At 42.1% G+C, this 27,992-nt stretch overlaps 2 protein-coding genes across 2 annotated transcripts; one reads left to right on the top strand and one right to left on the bottom strand.

The window, feature by feature from the left end:
- Positions 1-7,192: 7,192 nt before the first annotated feature.
- On the bottom strand, positions 7,193-27,790 carry LOC117462530 (carboxypeptidase N subunit 2). The gene is made up of 4 exons (XM_034104797.2): positions 27,714-27,790; positions 14,541-14,617; positions 10,112-10,160; positions 7,193-9,987 (listed from the first exon to the last, which is right to left on the bottom strand). The coding sequence occupies exon 4, from the start codon at positions 9,979-9,981 to the stop codon at positions 8,416-8,418; it is 1,566 nt and encodes a 521-aa protein (XP_033960688.1). The 5' UTR covers positions 9,982-9,987; positions 10,112-10,160; positions 14,541-14,617; positions 27,714-27,790; the 3' UTR covers positions 7,193-8,415.
- cldn1 (claudin 1) lies at positions 14,763-24,381 on the top strand. The gene is made up of 4 exons (XM_034105391.1): positions 14,763-14,985; positions 21,942-22,106; positions 22,354-22,438; positions 24,219-24,381. The coding sequence occupies exons 1-4, from the start codon at positions 14,763-14,765 to the stop codon at positions 24,379-24,381; spliced, it is 636 nt and encodes a 211-aa protein (XP_033961282.1).
- Positions 27,791-27,992: the final 202 nt, after the last annotated feature.

Here is a 27,992-nt window from a genome sequence, read left to right on the forward strand (position 1 = left end):
ACTAGAGTCACAATACTTATTAAACGCTGGCCACTCACTGACATTGTTGTGGAAGGATCATTATGTATTCAAATTCCCATAGTCATTAATGAATTATAAAATAGTATAAAGTAACTTTAAATGTCATGTTTGCTTTAAGTAAAGCAAAAAAGAAAATGTAATGCATCAACAATACCCAAAGTTTAACATTTCAGCTTGACTTTAGTGTTACTTATAATCACATTGTAAAGCATCACAACTATTGATGATTGATTATAACAGTTTTATAAAATATTACAAATATGTGTTTTATGATATCCTATGATACTTGGAATGTTCTGACTGACCAGCGATTACGAAGTCATTTTGGATATTTATGACTGCTTATAACCTACTAATTATCCATAACTACACTATACTAGATTATAAAGCATTATAACAAGTATGTATATAAAGCATAAATAGGCATGTGAGTTTTAATTCTGCAGTTCCACATAAGAATCCATGCAAAGTGAATTGAATCCTCTCTTGGTCACTCTAAAACCTATTAAGTCTCCTCACTTTGTCTAAATGATACAGTCAATTAAGTTTACATCTCTGTCTTGGCACAGCGGAGAGAAGCCTGGCAGTAAAGAGGACTTAAAGACCAAAACAAGAGTTCCCCCTCCTATCAGAGTATCCTTTGAGGAGACCCTGATCACAAAAACAAAGACGGGCCTCTTTAGAGGCTCAATGGCTCCTCTCCTTGTGACCCTCTCCATCTTCATAAAGGGCCTTCCCCTTGTTTATCCAGGAAGAGCTTTAATGGCCGCCGGGAGGGGGGTAGAGGACCATGCTGTCACTTTCCCCGTGCTAAAGAAGGCTTATTGTCCCGCGGGTCCTGCTCCTAAAGGCGGCAGGAGAAGTGTTCAGATAAGAGGTGGAGGTCCCATCCACCTGTATGTGATGGAGAACATGGAGAGGTTATGATGGAGGAGGTCTCCTGAGGGAATGTGATGTGTATTGGTATTGCTCCCCTCCTTCCATCTGTTGTTTCTTACCCCTGCCCCTCCCTAATCAAAACCCCGCAGTATTTTCCCAAACGCAGAGAACGGTAAACAAGTAGGGTTCGCAGAGCTCCATGATTGATGGCCTCCCCTCACAAACACACTGACAGGTTCCCCTGGAATTCACCGGAAGCCCTCGCTGCCCGGCCCCTGTGGGTGAGTTTTGTTCTTATGGTGCCCGATGGGGGTGGAAGTAGTTCACATCAAGGCTAATGAATAGATTATGCACTCGATATCAATGGTGAATGAACAATGTTCTTTGTCCCTTCACTCCAATTCTTCCCTTTTTGATTTAGCTGGTTGTTTTCGTCAACAACGTATTCGTGGAAGTGTAGCTTCCGGAGGGGGGATTTAGTATCGGCATGACACGATCACAGTGGAAGAAGAATATTTATCACTTTGGAGCCACAAAGAGTGATAATGGTGGGACCATTAAAGCTAACTAAGACTGTTTCTTCACCACAAGTCATCCCCTCTTCAAAGGAGATGTTGTGTTGAATGTCTGAGGGAACATTCACATCTTGGTTTTGTTTCTGCCAATGGAGACCTTCGACGAATCATTATCGCTGCAGTTGTCAATTCAAAAGGAGACATCCCATAATGCTCCAATAGCAACCTTAACTTTTTGCAATGACAAACCTGTTCAGCATTGCCATAGTCTTATTCGTACGATTACTAGTCTGTTCATTAGTGTGTCATGTGACTCCATGCCGGAAGACAACAGTAGACATTTTGTTGTGCTCACCACAAAATAAATATTCAAATCGTTTTCCATGGTGTTTTTTGATAGACATTCAGTTGACGAGCCATCTTCCCGCGGACTGAAATGACTGCACATGATAATAGCTTAATAGCATCCATAGGAAGGGTCTTCTATCTAAATGGAACAGAACACTGAACGTTCAAATGGATGAATCAGAATCAAGTACTTAACCGAGCCATTTAATAAAAGATTTAAAGTCATGGCTGAATAGTTTTTGATGGTGTGGATGCAGTGAACGAGACTTCTCCTTGAACCCTTTGGATTCTCCACACATAGCGTTGTGTGTTCCTTCCAAACAACTCCACTTTGGTTTCATCCGTCCACAGAATACTTTGCCAGTAGTGCTGTGGAACATCCAGGTGCTCTTTGGCAAACTTCAAACGTGCAGCAATGTTTTCTCTGGACAGCAGTGGCTTCCTCCGTGGTGTCCTCCCATGAACTCCATTCTTGTTCAGTGTTTTACGTATCGTAGATTCGTCAACAGAGATGTTAGCATGTGCCAGAGAGTTCTTTAAGTCTCTCGCTGACTGTCTAGGATTCTTCTTCACCTCATTGAGCATTCTGCGCTGTGCTCTTGCAGTCATCTTTACAGGACGGCCCCTCCTAGGGAGAGTAGCAACAGTGCTGACCTTTCTCCATGTATAGACGACTTGTCTTACCGTGGACTGATGACCATCAAGGCTTTGAGATACTTCTGGAACCCTTTCCAGCTTTATGCAAGTCAACCATTCTTAATGGTAGGTCTTCTGAGAGCTCTTCTGAGCATCAAGGTTCACATCTGGCAATGCTTCTTAAGAATAGAAAATTCAAAAGTGGTGTGTATTTGTTATAGGGCAGGGCAGCTTCAACCAACACCTCCAATCTCGTCTCATTGATGGACTCCAGGTGGGCTGACTCCTGACTCCAAGTAGCTCTTGAAGAAGTCTTTAGCCGAGGGGTTCACATACTGTCTCCACCCTGCACTGTGAATGTTTACATGGTGTGTTCAATAAAAACATGAAAACATATCATTGTTTGTGTGGTATTAGTTTAAGCAGACTGTGTTTGTCTATTGTTGTGACTTAGATGAAGATCAGAACACATTTTATGACCAGCTTATGCAGAAATCCAGGTCATTCCAAAGGGTTCACTTACTTTTTCTTGCAACTGTAGATCCGATTCTGAAGAGACTATTTGAAGATACAGGTTTTATTTATCCGTAGTGTCTTTTTCAATAATGTTGTCAAACACTTTGTATTCCATATTAGCCTGTTGGTCCCAGACACAAGCACTTTAAGTTCACACGTATTGAAAAGGTGAATTGAATTGCAGCCCGTAATAATCGACCAATTTAAAAATGATTGTCCCTGTCACTTACTTAGGCCCCAACACATTGTAAGATAGTGTTCTAAAAACACTAAAGGTACATTTTAAGGAAGAACTTTGCACACTTAAGACGACAGCATTACCAAACGGCTGATAAATGAGCCAGGGATTGTGAAGGATGAAAAAAGACACTGATGCTAAGGCGACCATGATGTTGGTGCTATGCCTAGTGAAACATGTCCTCCATTTGTATTGGACTCGAAACATCGTTACACTTGTGGAAAAGGACGTTTTCTACTGCTTTGCGTGTTTTTTGGCGCCACTTTCCCAATAAGTCTGTGTTGAGGGATTATAAATGCTATCTACTTTTATAAACATGTAGGCAAGCATTTGTCCACTGAGCGATAGTAGACAACTGTTAGCTTGAAAGAGTATGAGAATCTGTTCGCTGGTTTTTTCTTACCTTTTGGTAACAGCTGAGTATGTGGCCAAAACCCATAGATCTACATGAGGGTTATTTATTTAATGTTAAATGTAAGCACGTCAATGCTCTTAAAATCTGGAACCATGAAGTAACAACAGGGACCGACGGCATTCGTAAAATGTTGATAATCCTGCTTCGTCACTCAACCCATAATGAATGCGGCTCACTCAAGAAACATGTTTTCCTGAAACAAAATCCTCTTCACAAATGACTTGGGCTGCTGGTGTTTGGAGTGCGGGAGGTATTTGTCCAATTGTTTTGCAGAGACAAGCTGCGAGGTTATGCCGTGTCTCTTCAACATACAATGACGGGCTGCATGCATACATATTAAAAACCTCTCTATCTGGAGAGCTGGAAACAAAACAAGTGTAGATGTATAAGAGTAGGGTCCACAGGGGCCAGGGGCCTGATTCATTCTCAATAATTGTAATGTGATGACAAGGAGCTTATAGCCTCTTGTTATCTGCCAAGACGGACGACGAAGACAAAAGCCGGTATACCAGTACGCTTAAAGATTACCATTCTGAGGACATCTCTGCGTCCACTTAACACCCACATCAGGTCAGCTGTTCTTAATTTGGTCAAAAACTATTTAGCCTCCATGCGGGGGTCTGGGTGCACCGAGGGGTACATAGTGACCCTTGTTTGTAAGCAAGGCTCACATTTTGAGTGTGCAAAATGGCGTTTGTGTGTCCTTGAGATGTTTGGGTCATCGTGTCACGGAGGATGTGTATCACGATCTCATTGGCTGAGAGAGAGGATCTAATAGACACCTGCCTTCATTATAGGGACTGGTGGTGGTTATCATTACACGATTGACTGAGCTCATTTGAATTATGCTGAACAATAAGCATGATTATCAAAGAGACCGTTTCTTACAGCTGGTGCTGCAGACAGACGTATGCCTCCGCTGTTAATGCAGTGTATTAGAGGTGATAACATTGATGACACACAGCGGCCCGATGTGCAATTCATTTACATTTCCAGATCAAAAACTCTCCTCTTGAATTCTCGCCCCGGGCACTGAGTCCGAGATGACCTCTACCCTTTGTCCCAAGGACGCTGCCCTGCCCTTGCACCCCCCCCCCCCCCCCCCCTTCACACAGGCCCGTCTAAACTCTGTGGGAAATCCCCCCAGTGCTTTGTGTTGGTTCGGACATTGTGTGTCTCAGCAGATAATGTCTCCTCCCCTCTGGTTCTGTCCTCGCCCCTCTGAGGAGCCGCTGTGTGGAGCGTGGTGTCCGTGCAGCGGAGTGAGGGGGGGGGGGCAGAGCCGCTGTAACTTTGCAAGGGGTTAATTGAAAGTGATGGATGCTGGGATGTTTTGGAATTGAAGGTAACTTAATTAACTTCTGAAACTACGCTGCACCAAACAGGGGGTACATCTTATGGACATGTTCAGTGACCAGTCCTTTAAACCCACTCAACTTTAGTCTCAATTCTTCTCTAAATATCACAAAGACACCAAATATATCACCAATAATGTTGGCTAAGATTTTAAACAATAATTTATTATAATAACCTTTAAATGGGCTATTTTCTAAATAGCACCACACCGTTATTACACCCATATTACACCATTATGCACTCTAATTACACCATTATGTTACCCTTGTGACACTGATATTACCCTGTTATTAGACCCATATTACACCCATGGAACACAAATATTTATTTATTTATTTTTGTAATGTATTATTATCTTTATTGTCATCATGATTCCTTTTTAAATGTACATTTTCCTTAACGGAGGCTAAATTCAAACTTACAATGAACATGTGTGGATCTGCAATTGGAATTTTAAACATTTCTAAGAACAATTGAATTGCAAAAAAAGTTTCACGTTTCATATCATTATATATATATATATATATATATATATATATATATATATATATCGTTTTCATAACATCAGAGTGGTTCTGGTTTTCAAAAAAGAGATTTAGAGGTACAATTTAAAAATGATGCTGCAATACAATGAATGCCTATTCGTATGACGGATTACCTTATAAATATTCCTAAATAATTAAAAAATATATTTTGTCTGGTACTATTTATCTTTTTGACTGTGAAACTATGATTTCCTCCTTAGAGCCTAAATGATCTATATGAACCCTGTTACCTTCACTAAAGACAGCTTCCACATGCCCGGCTGCTCGTTAGCCAACGACCCTGCACTTTATGTTAAATGTCTGTTTAAAGCATAGTTTTGCTCAAGAGAGGATTACCTCCAGCTAAATGCCTTCACTCCAAACGTTGGAAGTAAGACGGCCACCAGTGTTTGTCATGTGAATTGTGATGTCATTCAACTCGGACCGAGGACCCAATCGACCCCCTGGCCTTTGACCCTTATTAACCCCGGGAAGAGTGCTGTATTCAAGGTGTAGCCATCTGTGTGCCTTGTTGTGTGGAGCCCCCCCCACACCTCTTTATCATCCTCCCAGTGTTCAGGGGCAGCGGAGTGATCCGGGGCTGTCCAAGAACCCCGGGATGATAGGATGGGTCACTTCTACTATCTTAAGTATCCTAAGAGTAAAACAGACAGATATATAAGTCTACACTTATTTATTAAAAAGTTTCACATTTGAGGTATTTGAGGTATTTGAGGTATTTGTACTAAAATTGAGTAAGTCTAGATTAATTTCAATGTAATACTTAATAAATCAAAGGGAGATATTGTTCATTTTCAATGACGTCGTGACAACTATAATTGAAACCACTTATTGACAATCATTTTAAAGAAATGTTAATCTTTGATGTTGTATTGCCGTTGGTGGATGAAGTACTCAGATCCTGTACTTAAGTAAAAGAAAAAAGACTATGGTCATAAAATACTCAGTAACAAGTAAACCCTGAATTCAAAAGTACAACAAATATAAGCTTCAAAATGTAATCAAAGTACAGAAGGTACTCATTCTGCACAATGGCCCATTTCCGTAACATAAAGTACTCAAGTATCTGCCATATGTATGTACTAAAAGTATCAAAAGTAAAAGAATGCAGAGTAGCTCATTCAAAGTATTTATAAAGAATATTATATAGGCCTGTTTTTATCATTTGTACAAGCTTTTTAATCTTCAAGTCTATCATTTGGAGACAATCTTATTGTTAAGTAGTGATGTCCTGCATTCTATCAAATTAGCATGTGTGTGATTTTATATGTACCATTTATTTAACTTTGTATCAACCACTTTTTATATATATATACATATAAGTAGTTGATAAAAAAAGGATAATATGGAAATACTGAAGTAAAGTAAAATGATGTCAAGTATGGTACTTGTGTAAATGTACTTTGTTACATTCCACCCCTGTTTAAACTACCCAATTAAAAAAGAGTTCTCAAATGCGCTTCACCTGCAGCATTACAATGATGCCCACTCATTAATGCATCAATAACAATCCAAAAGTATAAAGTAATATAACAAGGGAAAGAGCTATTCTAGTTCTACTTTTAGATGTATTGTGCTGATAGTATCGCTGCACTATTTCACAATTTCAGGTATAAAAACATTTGCTTAAGTGAATGATGTTGATACTCCCTCCATCGCTCCCCTAATAAAATACGTTTTCTGCCTTTTCAAAGTTTTGGATTTTTTTTAAATAAAGTCATCATTTACAGAAGGAAATATTCTTTTTTATTTTCATTTTCCAAAAGCAGTTCTTCCAAGATTTCTTGAAAATTGCAAAATGCATCATATCTGATCCCGTAATAACACAAACATTTGTCAACATGTTTTCCAATTCACTTTGACACGGCGGAATACGGTGGCCGACACGGGCAATAACGTTACAACGACCCAAAACATACCATTAGGAGAAGCTCGCTGCAAATCCAAAAACAATCCAACTAAAAAACGTTGTTGTTGCAAGAAGCTCAAAACATAACGGAAACGGGGAAACAAAAAAGTGGTGCACACAGCTGGGACAACTTGTTGACGTTCTGATAGGGCTGATCAATTAATCGTATTTTAATCGCAATTACAATTTTGGCTTGCAACAATTATGAAAACAACATAATTGAAATAAAACGATTATCTTTTTTATTTAATTTCTTTCTTTTTTTCCCTTTTTTTTGTAATTGGTTTTTCTGTTGAATTATATTTAAAGTTATGGGTAATCAACTGTTAAAAACATACTGTTCAACATTTTTTTTTCAATATATGGATCTTTTCAAAGTAAATGGATAGTCGTTTTTAATAATCGTGATATCAATTATTGACCCAAATAATCGAAATTATGATTTTTGCCATAATCGAGCAGCCCTACGTTCTGAGATTATAAAGATGGCCGACTGTCACTGGAAACGTACCTAAAATGTATGTTTTATCGGCTTATTTTAACAATGTGTCAACTGATATTATTACAGATCTGCTGTGAGCTAGATAGCTAACCTAGTCATTTCAAATATACTGACAAAACACTACGAAACAGATGAACTCTGTCGGATGTGTTTTGGCATCTGTGTTTCTATGCAGCCCGTTTCTCCTTTTGTAAGTGTTTGGGCCGTTGTGGTGCATTGCCTTGCATTAATGTCAGTTTGACATTAGAAGATCACAAACAACGGGGTCAACGCATCACTACAGCAGATTCAACATGTTATACACACAGTTCCTTTCAGTAGTAATCTTAAAATGCAATTGGTTGAACTTTAAACTTTCCAAGAAAAGGGTTCATCCACCTCTTTTATCGTCCAGCAGCATGCATGGTTGCTGGTTATCAGCTGTTGCGTTACAGGTTTGTTTACAGTATTGACTCTGACAGTCAGAACATATAATACGACTCAGATGCATGACGACGTATTTGCATGGAGAACAAAGTCTAGTAACTAGGAAACACTACAGACCAGGAATATCAATCACCGTGTCATTGCTACACTTTGACACATTTTTCAAATAATGCTCCGTTATTCTCCCGTCATCCTCCTGAAACTGCAGCCTCACTGTAAGTGGAGAGCACTTGTCCACTTTGCAATTGACAATCACAGTGTCCCCAGAAGCGTGTACTCTACATCTACTGAGATCAGTTGGAGCATCTCTAGACACCTCACACACCAACTGGTCCTTGTCGATGGACACGACTGCCCGTCTTCTCAGGAAGCCAGGGCTCGAGCAGAGCATCCTGTCGAGCATCTCCACATCTCGGCCATTTCTCAGCACCCAGTCGTGCAGATACCACATGTGACAGTCGCATTTCCAAGGGTTCCCGTGCAGTCTCACCGTGTGCTGGATGACAAAGGGGTCCAACAGGCCCGGTGGAAGAGATTCCAGCTGGTTGTCGGACAGGTAGAGCTGCTGAATCAGCAACTGGTCCTCAAACAGATTGGCGTCCACCCTGCTCAGGTTGTTCTTGTTGAGGTGGATCGCCTTGATGCTGAAAAGTTCATTAAAGACCGTTTCTGGTAGCAGGGTGAGCTGGTTTTCAGACAGGTCTAGATTCTCCAGGGCTGTAACATTTCTAAAAGTGTCCTCAGGAAGGTCGGAGAGCTGGTTTGAGGACACGATAAAGTCAGTAAGAGACGTCAAACTGCTCAGAGAGGACAACGTGGTCAACATGTTGCCTTTAAGGTTCAGTTCCTTCAAATTTGGGGCGTTGAATCCAAACAATTTACCACTGAAGCTCGTGAGAAGGTTCCCTCTGAGGTTCAGGACCTTCAGCTTGGTTAACATGGAGAAGCTATCATCAGCGAGTTCTGAGATGTTGTTCCCTTCCATGTGAAGCTCTTCCAGCTGTGAAACATTGTGGAACAAGTCAGATGTGAGATTGCTGATGAGGTTGTTGTTCAGTTTCAGGATCTCCAGTTTGGCCGGGCCAGAAAAAGTTTCCCTTTTCACGTCTTGAATCTTATTCTGGGACAGATCCAAGACCCGTAGATTGTGGAGGTGAAGCAGAAGGAATGCAGGCAGATTTGATATGACGTTGCCCTTCATCTGCAGAGTTTCTAGCTTTTTCAGAGAGTCGAACATGCCAGGGAGCACGGTCTTGAACATGTTGAAGTTGAGCATCAGTTTAGTCAGGTTTCCCTGCTTGGAAAAAGTTCCCAGATATAAATACTCCAGCCAGGGGTTTCCACTGATCTCCAGCTCCTGCAGCTCACTCAGATGCTCGAAAGCCTGAGAGTGAATACTGCGCAGGGCATTACTGAGGAAGACGAGTTTGGTGAGTTGGGGGCTCTCCTTTAACGTTTGGGCAAACAGGTACGATACTGTTGATCTGATCACGATAAACTCCTTGACTTGCCTGGACATGTTCTTCGGTAAAGACGACATCCGTTCTTCCGCACACAGGATTTGGACTGAAGTGAAACACTGGCAGTTATACGGACACGAGGTTTGTAACTGTGTGTTGCTTTTGTGGCAGAGAAGCAGCACCAGGAACAGAAGCAGTCCCAACACTTTGTCCATTTTTCACTGTGGAAACATGGAGAAACTTTCTATGAATTAACAGGGAGTCAATGCCTTGAAATAAGGACAGAATACATATGCACTTTCTTCACTGAGAGTTTTCTGTTTAAATAAATGAAATCGAACATACCTCTGTGTTACAGGGATCCCGTCAATTCCCCTGCCGATCTACAAGCCAGCTGTCACAAAGTGCACACAGCAGCAGGGTGAATTAGGCAAGAGGAAAACCTTTGGTCAGCAGCCAGCTCTGACATGCTTGCATTAGCTCACAGCAAAAAATTTAAAAAAGTGGATAATCCTCAAATTCAAAATGTGTTGTAATGCAGGGGGAACTATTGAAATAACTTGAATTTGTTGCTTTGAATAGAGGATTTTTTTTTCTTTTTTATGTTAGTTTCAGCAGAGGTCTGTCAGAGATTAGTCAGTATTTACCAAAGCAAAACAAATAGATCCCACAGGAAATGATCTGCCATCACTCTTTCCAGTTTTTGTCAACTAGTCTTTTTATATTGAAAATGTAGAAACAATTACAACAGCTTGACCATTTTAAATTATAAATAAAACATGTTATTGCATGGCCTAGTCCCCCGATTCTGATTGGTCAATTTGAACATTCCAGAGGTTGTTAATGTCAACACACTCTCACTCCCTAAGCGTCCAGGAGCGACGTTTGGTCAGTGTCCGTGGCGTCCAGTTGTGACGCTCCTAGGCTCCTTCAGCGTCATAAAGGGACGCAAATAGCTTTCAACTGATTGCAATGTATTCCCATCTGCGTCGGGATTTGACGCTCATGGAAGCACGGCATTCGTTTATGCCGGCTGCCCTTAAAGGCAATGTGAGCATCCATTCCCATTGGATAACGGAGAATTGTACACCCGGAAGTAAGTACTCCTCTTACTGTCGATTGATTTTACAGTGCTATCTGCACTACTCATCGACTAAAAAACACCAGATTATCCTTGTTAATTACACAACATTGATTGGTTTAAATTGTGTGCAATGCTTTTGTATTTTTCCCCTTCGATTCGGAGAAACACATATTTGTTCTGAGTAAAGGATGGCAAAAGACACTACACTACCCAGAATCCCCAGCTATCGTTTGGACTACACCATGTGCTCTGTTTGACAAACCCCGTTTTTTTTCACCATTCCGATGGCTGGCGTCTATGTCATGTGATCTTCACATTTCTCTCTGCAGAAAAAGAAAACATGGCCGAACTTCGTTTTATTCTAGGTGGAAAATGCCTATTTTAAAGTTAGTTTGGCCATTAAAATGCGTTTTGATGTCATTTGATGCGAGAAATATGAGTTGTTATTTCAGATGATGTGTGCAGTGGATGTACATGATCTTTAGTTTGCTAGTTATTACGAAGATTACTTCAGGAAATTGCGACGTTTTCATTGTTACCAAGGTGGTTGCTAGGGACGCTGCTATCGATATTATTTCTGTTATGTTGTGTAACTGTTTAATGGTGTTATCTTTATTGCTACCCCCTTCCCCGTCAAAGTATAGTGTTGGTCCACAGCGCAAACATATTAGTTTAACAAAATCCGCATCTAAAGATACGTTATTTTCCCCTGTGCAATTCCAGTCTCACATCTCACAGCACATCGTCATTAACAAATACCGGAAACAGACCGAAAACATTTTTAAAAATAATAATAATACTTTATTCCGAGTGTGCTTGCTTTTCTCTTTGAAAGTCATCACATACCGGCATTGTAATACACGGTTCGGCTGCATTACATATCTGCCGTAGTTCTGTATTTATAGAGCCCTGATGAGAAGACTTCTAGACAAACATGAGGAACTGAAAACGTGACGTGGATCATAAATATATCAGCCATTAAACAACATCTTACATTTCTTTTCACACAATACGTCTCCTTGCAGTATCAACACTAATTCGGCTCACTTTGATCCAATTGGTAGATAGGCTGTATTTACACCATAAAGGTGCACAGCTGATATAAAGGGACACCTAGTGGTTAAAGCATGTTATTGCATTTCATTATTTTTATTATTAGATATTAATACGATCCATATAAAGTATATTCATTACTCGTTATTCTCTACTAATAGTTAATTAAAGACTGTATATAATGACTATTTTGCACATCCCTTTCAAGATTTTCTAAGGTTTATTGACATATCATACACAACTGTGGTGTAGTTCTGCATTGAATGAAAAACTTGGGTCGCAGGTTCCTCAATAGTGCATTACAAAACATCTATCAATATTTGTGCATACCTCCAGCAATGTTAACTATGTTGAAGCACTTATATATTTAACTGTTACACATGCTGATGTAACGCAAATGTTCCAACTTGGAATCAATAAAGTATATCTTATCTTAAGCTGAGCGATGGCTACTGCCATATTTGCAAAATGTGCCTCTGAACCTTGACAAGTGCATGTTTCAGGCTTATCAATTAATGTAATGTAATGTTATCACAGGGGTCACAAACATAAGACCAGCTGTTAAATAAAGCTCTTCTGACCTTAGCTGGCATGTGTGTATATATATATTAATACTGCCCATAATGGGCACAAGCAATTTTCACCCATTTATTAATTATATGTTTTAAATGTGAGTGTTTCCTGTCCCCTAAACACACACAGTTTAATACTGGCAACTTCTTATTATGGGAAATACGAAAACGTCTTTTAAAACTACAACTCCCAGTAGAGACGTGCCATAGAGAACATGTTGCGAAACACAATAGCCAGCATGTGTAGTTCTGGGGACGGGGTGGGGGAGGGGGGGACGCGGTGGACCCGTTCAAATCCAGTTTTGGACAGTCTGCCGTGGTTCCATCCCATTTCAAGTGCTGTTCGAGAATCGGCTTAACCCTCGGAGCACACTCTCCAATCACAGAGTTTGAGGACTATCACGGGGTTTGTCAAACAGAGCACATGGTGTAGTCCAAACGATAGCTGGGGATTCTGGGTAGTGTAGTGTCTTCTGCCATCCTTTACTCAGAACAAATATTTGTTTCTCCGAATCGAAGGGGAAAAATACAAAAGCATTGCACACAATTTAAGCCAATCAATGTTGTGTAATTAACAAGGATAATCTGGTGTTTTTTAGTCGATGAGTAGTGCAGATATCACTGTAAAATCAATCGACAGTAAGAGGGATACTTACTTCCGGGTGTACAATTCTCCGTTATCCAATGGGAATGGACGCTCACATTGCCTTTAAGGGCAGCCGACACAAACGAATGCCGTGCTTCCATGAGCGTCAAATCCCGACGCAGATGGGAATACATTGCAATCAGTTGAAAGCTATTTGCGTCCCTTTATGACGCTGAAGGAGCCTAGGAGCGTCACAACTGCACGCCACGGACACTGACCAAACGTCGCTCCTGGACGCTTAGGGAGTGAGAGTGTGTTGTTAATGTTGGCTAACAGACCGCTGCTAATGAGAACACACCATGTGTCAGGAGGACGAAGGGGCTATGTGCAGTCATATCTATCCGCAATAAGAAGTCCGGCACATTTTACGTCAGATGTGGACAACAAACATTATTATGTGCCGCTTGAAACTGGCATAAATGTCTATTTCTTGTTATTAATCAATTCATCCATCCATCTTCTCCCGCTTATCCGTGGTCGGGTCGCGGGGGTAGCAGTTCCAGCAGAGAGCCCCAACTTTCTTTTCCCTGGCCACTTCAACCAGCTCTGACTGGGGGATCCCAAGGCGCTCCCAGGCCAGCGAAGAGATATAATCCCTCCACCTGGTCCTAGGTCTCTTCCCAGCTGGACGTGCCTGGAACACCTCCCTAGGGAGGCGCCCAGGTGGCATCCTTACTAGGTGCCCGAACTTGTTATTAATAGTATTTAATAATAGAGGCTACCTCATCATCCTTCCATAGTTTGAAAATGCCTTGTTATCAAAGGATAAATTGTTCACATCCATAATTACACATTTAGAGTAATGTATTTTTACTTTATTACTAAATTCACCGAAAGTTTCTATAATCTTTTTCAGATTGGAATATGATTCTCATTATTCGAAGTCTAATTATTAGATATTTATTTATGTAATTATTTATTGAATTTGTACTTATTATTTTGTTGTTATTTTTGTTTTCTGTTTCTGAATATATCAAATTCAGAAATCTTTTAGTTGTTTGCCGGTGTGGAGATTTACAGCGTTACAACAGATGAAAAGAAAAAGAAAAAAGAGTAGACAATATTAAATAGAGGCAAGCACACATTAATGATGATAAAAAAGTAGTATACATACATTGTAAAAAAGTAGTATCATAAGCTAACTTCAAATAAATTGTAAACATTTGTAAAAAATAAAGTGTATATTGCACATATACATTTTTATTTCAGAACAGTGGTACAGTGGGCTGGTATTTTAGTTTTTTACCAATTGTTTAATATTGTATTTAGTTATTGTCATTGAGGACGCCCTTGAAAACAAGATGGTATGTCCCGAGGAGTTAATTTGAATAAAAAGGAGTAACACGGTTTTTAAGTGCTGTGCATTTTCCCTGGAGATTTAAGGTTTGGGAGCAGTTTGAGTGTTGCAAAGAGCCTCACCTCCACCAGGTGTCCACCCGCTCCTCCTGGCCTCAGGTGATGCATTCCTAGATCCTCCCTCTCCTCAGTAGTGTTCCCTGAGGATGCAAAAGTAGACACCACTGTTTGAGATCACTTCCACCAGCCCATGCACCCAGGACAGGAACTACATCAAGAAAGCATTGGGATCTTTTCAATCTCTTGGAACTTATTCCACTTCTTCACATTTTCTGACATCAAACGATGGCCAATGCAGGGATACAGCTTCTGGGCTTCACGCTGGCCTTCCTGGGCTTCATCGGCTCGATAGCTTCCACAATCATGGTGGAGTGGAAAGCTTCATCGTATGCGGGAGACAACATCATCACAGCTCAGGCCATGTATGAAGGGCTGTGGAAGAGCTGTGTGTCACAGAGCACCGGGCAGGTGCAGTGCAAAGTGTACAATTCCCTTCTCCAACTGCCAGGTAATGTTCTGCACAAATCATGTTTTTACTATGCTATCATCAGACTCTAAAGTCCTTGTGATACAAAAATAACTGTATTTATTTTCGCAGAATAGCATAGTGAGCATACACCAATTATCGTTAATCCAGGCCAATATCTACTTCTTCTTCTAAAGAAATGTAGGTGTGGAAGGACTATTGGTAATTGGATAAAACAATTGTGCATTTCTCAAACGAAATAGATTTTTCTTTCATAATGGTGATTTGAAATGATGAATTTATGAAATGTCTCGCTTTTAAAACAGGATTATGTATAAATCTGTGTTGATTCAAAGCCTCCTGCGTGTTTCAGAAAGTTATGTCCTCTCCCAGTAAGGCTGCCTGCGTGCAGAGACATGTTCGTCAAATACCAGCTGTGGGCAGATCAAAACCAAACCTCCTTTCCTTAGAAATCTATACAAAAGGAAAATATGCTCTGGATGGTTTTTGGTTTGAAAAACGTTTTTTGTGAAAAAGTATTTTTGGTTTGTATATGATAAAAGGCTGATACACACTTGATACACATATTGCAAGAAGTACTTAGATCCTTTATTTAAATAAAAGTAAAAAATACTATGGTCTTTAAATACTCCATTACAAGTAAAAGTCCTGATTTCAAAATGTTACTTAACCTGTTAAGCCCGAGAGCCCCCGCCCGCGTCTGTGTCTCAGGGCTTCTTAACATTTAAAAACCTATGAATGTGTCATACTCACTTAACGGGAAGAAACTCAGCTAACCGATGATATGAACCATTTTTACAAAGCACAAGTCTCAAAAGATGCGTCTAAATGAGCACTGAGCGATAAAATGCTAACGCACTTAGCACAGAACTCTAGGTATAAATACTTTATTACTTATTGGATCTGGAAAAACAAGATATTAGCTAGCAAGCTGAGATTCCACAGATTCTAGAGGTATTAGTATCATCACTGATCGATCAGAACTCGCGACAGGGGAAGCAAACCCAGACAACACACAACATAGCTTATAGCAAACACAGAGATATTCTTACCTTAGCTGTTGTTCTGATCAAAAGTTGTGTTCAATGCCATCAAAACGAGAAAAACGCGGCTGAAGGTTAATCCATAGGTTAATCCAATGTGTCTGTGTCACTTTGAAATGATGACTGATAATCCATCATTCCATTTTTATGTCAAAAACTGAGTTTTCATATTAGCTGCTATGACAGCTTCCTGTTTTGGATATTCTGGTTATGCATCACTCTCACTCCTTATTTGGTAACGTGTAAGTGGATTTAGGAACTTCCCCTTGATTCTATTGGCTCAGACGGTTAAAAAGAGATGTCAACAATCAAAATTGAACGAGGGGGGCCAGAGATATGGAAAATCCACCCAAATGACCCCAGAAGTGGTTTTTGTTTTGTTTTGCCTCAATCTTGATACAGGGTACTTATTATATGTTATAGTTTGGATTCCTAAAGCTTTTAGTCTACTATCCCATCATTCAAGTCATGTTTTTCTTTTGGACGGACACTATACTTTTTTTTTTTTTACTATGTTCAATCTGAATTTACTTTAAAATAAAAATATATCTATATTGATTCTGACTTTTCTACATCCAACTCACAGGTTTATCATTGCTTTGAGAAAAAAGATGATTCATTTACCCCTTTTAGTCATTTGTTCTGGGAATGTCATTTTCTAGCCTGAGACCTGGAAAACAGGCTCAGTGCTTTACAAGTTATATAATATATGTAATGATGTATAAGTACAGGATTATAAACAAATAAATGCACTTCAAAAGTAAAGTTTTGCAGAGTGGATCTTATTATATTATTATAGATATTACCCTGTGCTTATACATGTAAGAGCATTTTAATATTGTAGTTTGTCAATGTGGAGTGAGTGTAGATACGTTAAATGCTGTGCAGATTTGTAATACAGTACTGCAAATCATGTTTTTATTTGAACAAAAGAACTTGAAAGAAGTGAGTGCTAAATTAAATGTAGTGAATGCGCCTCTGAAATCTAGTGAAGTCATGAAAATTAAAGTAAAAATGGATAAATGGAGTCTGACTTCAACGAAATAATTACTTCAACTTCCATCCATCTTCTCCCGCTTATCCGTGGTCGGGTCGCGGGGGTAGCAGTTCCAGCAGAGAGCCCCATACTTTCTTTTCCCTGGCGACATCAACCAGCTCTGACTGGGGGATCCCAAGGCGCTCCCAGGCCAGCCAAGAGATATAACCCCTCCACCTGGTCCTAGGTCTACCCCTTGGTCTCTTCCCAGCTGGACGTGCCTGGAACACCTCCCTAGGGAGGCGCCCAGGTGGCATCCTAACTAGGTGCCCGAACCACCTCAACTGGCTCCTTTCGACGCGAAGGAGGAGCGGCTCAACTCCGAGTCCCTCCCTGATGACCGAACTTCTCACCTTATCCCTAAGGGAGACACCAGCCACCCTGCGGAGAAAACCCATCTCGGCCGCTTGTATCCGCGATCTCGTTCTTTCGGTCATGACCCATCCTTCATGACCATAGATGAGGGTAGGAATGAAAATGGCCTGGTAGACAGAGAGCTTTGCCTTCTGGCTCAGCTCCCTTTTCGTCACAACGGTGCGGTAAAGCGACTGCAGTACCGCTCCTGCTGCTCCGATTTTCCGGCCCCTCTCACGCTCCATTGTTCCCGCACTCGAATACAAGACCCCGAGATACTTGAACTCCTTCACTTGGGGTAAGGACTCATTCCCTACTTGGAGTGGACAGTCCATCGGTTTCCTGCTGAGAACCATGGCCTCAGATTTGGAGGTGCTGATCCTCATCCCAGCCGCTTCACACTCGGTTGCGAACCGATCCAGTGAGTGCTGAAGGTCGCAGACCGATGAAGCCATCAGAACCACATCATCTGCAAAAAGCAGTGGTGCAATCCTTAGTCCACCGAACTGCAGACCCCCTCCCCCACGACTACGCCTCGAAATCCGATCCATGTATATTACAAACAGGATTGGTGACAAAGCGCAGCCCTGGCGGAGGCCAACCCTCACCGGAAATGGGTCCGACTTACTGCCGAGGACCCGGACACAGCTCTCGCTTTGGGAGTACAGAGATTGGATGGCCCTGAGTAGAGACCCCCTCACCCCATACTCCTGCAGCACCTCCCACAGTAACTCCCTGGGAACTCGGTCATATGCCTTCTCCAAGTCTACAAAACACATGTAGACCGGATAAGCGTACTCCCAGGCCCCCTCCAGGATCCTTGCGAGAGTAAAAAGCTGATCCGTCGTTCCACGACCAGGACGGAATCCGCATTGTTCCTCCTCAATCTGAGGTTCGACAATCGGCCTGACCCTCCTTTCGAGTAAACTTTCCCGGGGAGGCTGAGTAGTGTGATGCCTCTGTAATTGGCACACACCCTCTGATCCCCCTTTTTAAAAAGGGGAACCACCACCCCGGTCTGCCACTCCTTTGGTACTGTTTCTGACTTCCACACAACATTGATGAGACGTGTCAACCATGACAGTCCCTCAACACCCAGAGCCTTCAGCATCTCCGGGCGGATCTCATCCACCCCCGGGGCTTTGCCACTGTGGAGTTGTTTGACGACCTCAGTGACCTCCCCCCGGGAGATTGGTGTTGATCCCCCGTCATACTCCAGCTCTGCCTCTAACATAGAGGGCGGAGTTGTCGGGTTCAGGAGTTCCTCAAAGTGTTCCTTCCAACGCCCTAACACTCCATCAGTTGAGGTCAACAACGTCCCATCCTTACTGTACACAGCTTGGATGGTTCCCTGCTTCCCCCTCCTGAGGTGTCGGACAGTTTTCCAGAACAACTTTGGTGCCGCCCGAAAGTCCTTCTCCATGTCTTCTCCAAACTTCTCCCACACCCGCTGCTTTGCCTCGGCCACGGATGAGGCTGCTGCCCTTCGGGCCTGTCGGTGCCTTGCAACTGCCTCGGGAGTCCCCCGGGATAACAAATCCCTGAAGGCCTCCTTCTTCAGTCGGACAGTTTCCCTGACCACCGGTGTCCACCAGGAGGTTCGAGGGTTACCGCCCCTTGAGGCACCTAGGACCTTGAGACCACAGCTCCCCGCCGCGGCTTCGGCAATAGAGGCTTTGAACACCGACCACTCTGGTTCAATGTCCCCAACCTCCACAGGAATGCCCGAAAAGCTCCGCCGGAGGTGCGAGTTGAAGGCCTCCTGAACTTGGGCCTCCTCCAGACGTTCCCAGTTCACCCGAACTACACGTTTGGGCTTACCAGGTCTATCCAGAGGCTTCCCCCGCCACTCGACCCAACTCACCACCAGATGGTGATCAGTTGACAACTCCGCCCCTCTCTTTACCCGAGTGTCCAAAACATACGGCCTCAGGTCCGATGATACGATAACGAAATTGATCATGTACCTTCTGCCTAGGGTGCTCTGGTACCACGTACACTTATGAGCATCCTTATGTTCGAACATGGTGTTTGTTATGGCCAATCCATGACTAGCACAGAAGTCCAGTAACAAACCACCACTCCGGTTCAGATCAGGGGGGCTGTTCCTCCCAATCACGCCCCTCCAAGTGTCTCCATCATTGCCCACATGTGCGTTGAAGTCTCCCAGCAAGATTAAAGAGTCCCCTTCAGGAGCCCCATACAGGACTCTTTCCAGGGTCTCCAAGAAGGCCGTATACTCTGAACTGCTGTTGGGTGCATAAGCACCAGAGATGGGGACTCGAGTCTGCGACTCGGACTCGAGTCTGCGACTCGGACTCGAGTTGCACTTAAGTCGCGCACATAGAGACTTGACTTGGACTCGTGACCAAAAGACTTCAGACTCGACTTGGACTCGTGTGTTGGGACTCGTGAACAATCATTGTGTTTTCTATTTTTGGCGTATTAAAGGTGGGGTAGGTACATTTGAGAGAAACCGGCTCGAGATCGCTAGAATTTGAAAATACACAACCGGAGATAATCTGCTAGAGGCTGCTACTTCCTTATAGAGCCCGCCTCCTCCAACACACACGAACGCGCACATGACCAATGAGGGCACGAGATCAGTTTGTGTCCAGATGGAAGGCTGACAGGCAGGTAGGCCATCCAGTTACTCCGGGCTCATTACGCAGACGTGCGCGCCTCTGTTACTACCTCGTAGTAACACAATAGCGACCGGCAGCACAGGTTCAACTACAAAAACTTCGAACAAAACGCCGGCGGCACCAACAAAAGGAGCGCACACTGCAAAGTCTGCAATATCAAAATCAAGGATGCTGGCGCAACAACGTCGGATTTCATCAGGCACTTGAAAACTCACCCGGAGAGGTCAGTCACATTAACGCACATGGACGGTTAGCAAACATGTTTAGCTCAGCATCAGCTATGTAATGTTAACTTAGCTTGCTACTAGCTTTGTAACTGAATATTTGAAAAGATGAGTGAATGTTTGCTTGTCACACTTGTTTGCGTTGAGTGGCGTTGACATCCAACTCTTGACATGACATAAAAAAGGTCGGTAACGTTAATCATTACGTTCCGCTGCGTTAAACGTATATACAAAAATACATAGTTACATACATAAATACATCTGTGGATTTATAGGCAGGTTACAGGTTTATTGTTGACCACGTAACGTTAATGTTACAGGTTTATCAGGTTACCATGACACTGGCTTTGAGTGAGAGGATAGAGGAATATGTTTATTAATAGTAGACTTAAAATATGTCATTAGAGACCCAGTGTATAATAACACAGTAAGTGCTTTGAATTTCTTAGATATAGCTGTGCAGTATTCTTAACAGACTGGATAGCAGCAGACAATAGAAGGCTTATTACAACCAGAAGAGACATGAGACTTTTATTTTTTTAGAGACTTGAGACTTGACTTGGACTCGTGACCAAAGACTTGAGACTTGATCAAGTCTCACCCCACAAAGACTTGAGACTTGACTTGGACTCGTGACCAAAGACTTGAGACTTGACTTGGACTTGCAAAAAAAGACTTGTGAACATCTCTGATAAGCACACACAACAGTTAGAGTTTTCCCCCCCATAACCCGCAGGCGTAGGGAGGCGACCCTCTCGTCCACTGGGGTAAACTCCAACAACGAAGCACCTAACCGGGGACTTGTGAGTATCCCCACACCCGCCCGGCGCCTCACACCTTGAGCAACTCCAGAGAAGAATAGAATCCAACCCCTATCCAGAAGTAAGGTTCCAGAGCCGACGCTGTGCGTAGAGGTGAGCCCAACCAGATCCAACTGGTACCGCTCCACCTCCCGCACAAGCTCCGGCTCCTTCCCCCCAGAGAGGTGACGTTCCACGTCCCCAAAGCCAGCTTCTGTCGCCCGGGTCTGGTCCGTCGAGACCCTCCGCTTTCACTGCCACCCTTCTGGCAGCGCACCCGACCCCATCGCTGTTTCCCGTAGGTGGTGGGCCCGCGGGACGGAGAAGCGGAGGTGTTGCCCACGTTGCCTTTTCGGGCTGGGCCCGGCCGGGCTCCGTGGCAAGCCCGGCCACCAGACGCTCGCCGACGAGTCTTCCTTCTGGGCCTGGCTCGAGAAAGGGACCCCGGGCTTCCTCCGGGCCGGGTATCCTCACTTCTTGTGTCGTCTTTCATGAGGTCTTTTGAACCAATCTTAGTCTGGCCCCTTGCCTGAGACCAATTTGCCATGGGAGACCCTACCAGGAACACAAGGTTCCAGACAACACAGCCCCCAGGTTCATCAGGGCACACAAACCTCTCTACCACGGTAAGGTGCTGGTTCTTCAGAGAGGCTTCAACTTGTGACTTTAAAACTTTTAGAAAATGAAAGTCAAATTAAGTACAACATTTATTTAAAAAACGAATTCAAGTATTGAGCTAATTTCTGAGTTAAAAGTCAGAATTCCGTAAAAATGTGGCCTTAACCCTTCTACAAAAAAGGTAAACGGTCAAAGCCAATGAAAACTCATGAAAGCTGCGGCATTGAATGAAATAAATTGATCCCGTGTGTTTGCAGGGATTGTGCTGGGCACCCGAGGGCTGATGATGGCCTCCATCATCTTCAGCCTCTTTTCTATCTTGGTGGACGTCGTGGGCATGAGGTGCACCACCTGCATGGCAGAACGACCGGAGCAGAAAGACAAAGTGGCTCTAGCTGGAGGGGTCCTCTTCATTATCGCTGGTGAGAGTCCATTCACTTCAAACACACACATGCAATGAAAAGACACACACTGCGGCAACATTATCTATCAGGTGGTGAGATGTTCTGCACTAAGAGGTTACCCCACAATGTTGTATGTTGTACTTTGACCACTCTAATGCAAAACATTTGACGTTATCTGGATCCTTTTGAGTTCATGAAACATAATACAGTCGTGCATGTTTGAACCTGGAACGATATCAAATGTTTTTCTGCTCATGGGTTTCAGGTCTGCTTGCACTGGTGGGAGTGTCCTGGTATGGACACAGAATAGCCCAGGAGTTCTACAACCCATTCACTCCCACTAATTCCAGGTGAGGTCGCATTCACTAGCCCTTTAGTTTGGAATCCACACTAATTATCACTGTGGCTGTTTGTAATGACACAGATAACACCAAACTATCTGTCTTTTATCATGCTGTTGTTCTCCCGGCAGTCCATGTTATCAACTGTCAACATTTGACTTGGTACCTAGTAAAAATACAAAGGTATTGTCAGTCTGTGCTCAATGTGTGAACAGTAAAATAATATGCTGAGCGCGAGCCTACTTACTATTTTGGATACATTTGTATTATTATTTTTATTTTATTCTACCAATTCAATATTAGCACAGACAATTTATGAAACCGACAAACAAACACAATTAGTAAAACCAGTGGATCGCCGGAGCTGTATTACATTAACATCTACACATGCTTATTGTAGTTGTAAGTGCACTGTCTTGCAGCCTGTAGCACCATCCTTGATGGAGCAGGCTGGACCTGTATTTTTCAGGAAAGGAGTGAGCAGAGGGTATAGTATAGTTGTCGATTCTTGTTCTGTTTTCTGTGACTATCGGCTCACCCTCTCAGACTTTCAGTTGCGCGCTACTAAAGAGACGCGCTACCACAGAAACCAAACAATGGTGTAGCTGTATTAAAGTCTGAGTGCAAACAGTCGTGAGTAAATCTGATTTTGTCAGAAATCGGGAGAAATGCGGGAGAAATATGACCCCGGGAGGAAACCGGGAGAGGGCAATGAAATCGGGAGTTTCCCGCGAAAATCGGGAGGGTTGGCCTGTATGGTGGCAAGTCATTTTTCTGAGGTGGCAGCTGCCACCCCGTGCCACCCCGTAGAACCGCCACTGATATAGCCTAATTAACTGATATAAAAAAATAAAAATAAAATGTTTGGTCCCCCCCAATGTTGACTCCATGGTTACGGCCTTGGTTTAATGAATGCAGTGGAATATATACTAGCTCTGAACTGTAGTGTAAAATAAATTTGAAGTGGCCTGGCATTCAATTGAAACAATCTAATTATTGACAAGCACCTGAGTCAGTAGTTGACTCAAAGTACAGTAACTTTTTTCCCCTGGATATATTGAAAAATACACATTACATTTTAAGCAACAGCCAACAGCCGGTTAGCTTAGCTTAGCATAGCATAGACAGGAAACAGGCTATCCTGACGTCATTATCCTGACGTGCCAAGAAGTCACTGCAGCCTGCCTGCACATAACCCCATGTAACCCCATGTTTTGCAATACTATTGTTGGACAGAGCCAAGCTTGTTGTTCCCAGTCTTTATGCTAAAATAAGCTAAGCTAACTAGCTGCAGGCAGTAGCTTTATAATATATGTAGGCCTACATGTAGAGACTTGAAAGAGGTAAGCCTCTAACTATCTGACTCTCAGCAATAATATCAGGCAGATCACCACAAATGTTGGAATATTGATTCAATGTAAGATGTTTGAACTTTGTTGCTCATCAGCAGGTCGCATTTAAGACACGTATCATATTCTGTGTGGTTTGCTTCAGACATGGTCAGGTAAAACTACAATGATTCAAATCTTAATGTGAATGACATCAAAACTTCCCAGCAGAAATATATGGAAGATTTAAAATGCCCTAAGTAAAACTAAATGTATTTTAAGTATATGCATTAACTGTGCCATGATTCAGTAAAAAACATGTTACAAGGACTACGCTACTGATGTGTGATTCAGACTTGTATTGTATGCTGGTTCCAATAAAAAACAATACAAATCTTCTCTGTCTTTTCCACATAAGTATCAATGTGTTATGTGACTATATTATGTTATGTTTTCCACAGGTATGAGTTTGGGAGTGCACTGTATGTTGGATGGGGAGCTGCCTGCCTCACCATGATAGGAGGGGGCTTCCTCTGCTGTAACTGCTCTGGGGGGGGCTCTGGGAAAGCTCCAAACTACCCAGCGTCCAGCTCCTCAGGTCAGCCGGCGCGGGACTACGTATAGAACCATCCCTCCACCCAGCTTCCACTCAAGGAACAACGCTGGGCATTGCCTTTATGTTATTTACATTTGTTTTAATATAGTTTTATGTTTTGCAGGTTTTGTATTAGGTGTTTTTTTAAATATTTTTGGGGAAATACACTCAATGTTTTTGGCTGTCCAGAGACTTTTGGCATTTGAACTAACAATGATCATTATTATTTAAGATGACAACAACTTTTAACTAGTGTACATCTGCTGAGGGTGTGACAGTTTTACTCATGTGTTTTGTTTTGTTTGGAATCTTGCCATTATTCTCCTTATTGTGTCAAATAAAGTCCTCATTACTTTCATACAAACATACCATTTTTATGTTTGTATATTATTCAGGTATGTTTTTTGTTTTGAAGCTTAACCGAAAGCTAATGTTTTAATCCTATTTAAGCACAAATCCAACAGTGTGTTAATCTTGGTTAAGCTGCAGCTGATTCAGAACGCCGCTGCTCGAGTCCTCACTGACACTAAGAAAGTGGATCACATCACTCCTGTTCTGAAGTCTTTACACTGGCTTCCTGTGTGTCAAAGAATAGATTTCAAAATACTGCTGCTGGTTTATAAAGCACTGAATGGTTTAGGCCCAAAATACATTTCTGACCTCCTGCTAAACTATGAACCATCCAGATCTCTCAGGTCTTCAGGGACTGGTCAGCTTTCTGTCCCCAGAGTCAGAACTAAACATGGAGAAGCAGCGTTCAGTTATTATGCTCCAAATATCTGGAACCAACTCCCAGAAACCTGCAGGTCCGCTGCAACTCTGACTACTTTTAAATCCAGAGTAAAGACTTTTCTTTTTGTCGCTGCTTTTAATTGATATATTCATATCTTAAACTGCACTGTAACTTTGATTCATGTATTCTTTCTTTTAATGTTTATTTTATTATCTTTGCTTTTTAATAACTGTTTTTAAATGCCATATTCTTAATGTCTTTCATTTTTTGTAAAGCACTTTGAATTGCCTTGTGTTGAAGGGTGCTATATAAATAAACTTGCCTTGCCTTGCCTTGGTAATGTTGAATAATCCAACTAATCCTACGTGTTTTACCCAACCACTTCAATCCAAGCTATATATTTAGAACAGATTACAAAAATATAGACTCATTTAAGAATCATCAGTAATCTCCTGAACAAATGAGCGTTGGAATCTTTAGCAAATATCCCAAACAGGAGTTTATGTTTGGGGATTTATAAAGTTTTGAGATACAGATAATATGTTTGATTAGAGTTGATGATGATAATGGTTCATGTTTCAGACATAAACATGCAACAAGAACACATACAGTAATAAGATCCCATGGAAAGTGTGCGTGCGTGCGTGTGCGTGCGTGCGTGTGCATGTGTGTATGGGCAACACACTCTCACTCCCTAAGCGTCCCTTTATGACGCTGAAGGAGCCTAGGAGCGTCACAATTGGACGCCATGGACACTGACCAAACGTCGCTCCTGGACGCTTAGGGAGTGAGAGTGTGTCGGTATGGGGGAGGAAGGAAAAAAAAGTCCCCCATCCACTCCCCACTACCATATGCATTTCAGCACATCCCCCCAATGAAAGAGCCAAGAATCAACAGTACGGCATCAAGGAAGGGGGAAACATATTTATAATGTTCCATTAACACCAAATGTAGATTGAATGTAAACAGGATTTAAATATCTATTCAAAGCTCCATATTCAAAATGTCTTCAAAAACCTTTTAGAAGAAGCATTTTTAGGTTTAAAACATGAAAAATAAAAGGTGAATCTGTAAAACTTTTTTTGAACCATTTGCATAGTCCAACATGCTGCAGAAATATGTTGCCTCAGGGAAGACGGAATACTCCAAACAACAGGAGTAAAGGAGGCCGGGGAGCGGCTCCTGACAGGAATACCTCCAACAGCGGCTCCTGTCCCAGCATGCCTCCACACAGTGAACGCATCACATTCCAACACAGACCCACCCCTGTTAATATGTTAACTCACACCGTGTGCTTCTCTGTGAGGAAGAGGTAAAGAGAATGATAACCACCGTATCCCACGAGCATGCACACAACATGATCTAATGTGTAGGTTTTCTTTTTGCTGTCTGTTATCAATGTAATCACGGGGCCAGTTCCAACCATAGGTTCCAACCCACACGGTGCAGGGATTCTGCAGAAGGGTGCGCCCTCCTCTGGTCACCTTAGAATCTACTGCTTAAACACCAATAATAGGCCCCTGTTTTTGATCTGCTTTTGTGTCTCTTTCTCGTGGGTTTGTGTCGTTTGGTAGTTGTTCTGAGTGTCTTTGTAGTTGTTTCATGACTCTAAGTGTTCATTTTGAGTCGAGACAATGTTGCTTCATGCCTCTTTCAGTTACATTGTTCATTGTTCAGCAATCTTTACATGTCATGGTTGAATGGAAGTGAAAGTATGATTATTTGTATTCTACTTGTTCTTATATGAAGCTCCTTTTCCTAATTTTGCATAATTAAAAAAAACGTTATGACAGTGTTATATTATAAAGCACTTTGTAATCTTGTTGTGCCCTGATAAAAAAGATATCCTGATTCACCAATGCAAAAAACAAAACAAATAAGCAAAAACAATTGTACAACAACAAACACTCAATATGGTTCCCTCTTCAGAGGCACAGCTTTGCAAGAGGAGGTGAACAACACTCGGAGATTTATTTTAAGATATGAGTTTTAACATTATGATAAAATTGCATTTAATCTTTAAGATGTCAGAACTAAAGATTCATTGTTTCGGGAAGGATTCCAGTAGTTGGGGTGCCCTGGGGTTACAATTAAAACAAGTTACATTTCCGTAAAAAATGACTTCAAAATACGCCCTTCCCTGCCTGATTCCAGCGAATGCAGTTGATTCAATTGACATTTCAATGAATCAATTTCACTTCCTGAGAAGCCTCAGAATAATACAGCATGAATGAATCATAAAGACCCTTCTTTCCCTCAGGCACATACGCTGTTACCTCAGGCATATTTATGTCTAACTTTCTGATTTAGAGAGAAAAATGGAGGAAGACGAAGTGCACGTGTGCTGCGGTGTGGCAACAGGAAGATGATCATTTACTTCCCCTCTTATACCAGAATCATACAGTATCTGTGAATGACTGCTTTGTCATTTGAACAAAACGAAAAGTACAGATAAGGATGTACTGATGTGATGGATTCATTACAGTTATTTATAAAGTGCAAAAAAATATGGATGAAATGAAAAGCCGTGGAAGAACAATCCAAATATTATAAATGACACGATATGAATACGTTATTATTGAAAGGGGCCCTATATTCAGCTCATTTTCAGGTGACATGTTTCCATACCTGAAGCGCGATTGTGTTGTCCTTTGAAGTAAACAAAGGAGTCCAATGGAGGCGTTTCAGGCAAAAACCTAAATACCACATTACAGGAAAGGGAAAAGACAAAAGAATAATGGTTAGTGCACCTTTGGCCACTAGAGGGCAACATAGGACAGGTTTAGAGCTATTACAACCCGTGAGTCGCTCCTACTTTGTTAACTATTTCACCTTTTCCCCACATCATTATATACACTTCTAAACCGTGTTCCAGCTCTTTAAAAGCTGCGGGCCAAACTACTTTTT

This window comes from Pseudochaenichthys georgianus, chromosome 17 (assembly GCF_902827115.2).
Source record: "Pseudochaenichthys georgianus chromosome 17, fPseGeo1.2, whole genome shotgun sequence".
Classification (NCBI taxonomy): domain Eukaryota; kingdom Metazoa; phylum Chordata; class Actinopteri; order Perciformes; family Channichthyidae; genus Pseudochaenichthys; species Pseudochaenichthys georgianus.

Excerpts from the sequence above, each read along its gene's own strand:
- LOC117462530 (XM_034104797.2), bottom strand. The coding sequence starts at position 9,981 with ATGGACAAAGTGTTGGGACTGCTTCTGTTCCTGGTGCTGCTTCTCTGC.
- cldn1 (XM_034105391.1), top strand. The coding sequence starts at position 14,763 with ATGGCCAATGCAGGGATACAGCTTCTGGGCTTCACGCTGGCCTTCCTG. Across the intron at positions 22,107-22,353 it reads GGTCCTCTTCATTATCGCTG|GTCTGCTTGCACTGGTGGGA; the intron begins GTGAGAGTCCAT and ends CATGGGTTTCAG. Across the intron at positions 22,439-24,218 it reads TTCACTCCCACTAATTCCAG|GTATGAGTTTGGGAGTGCAC; the intron begins GTGAGGTCGCAT and ends TGTTTTCCACAG.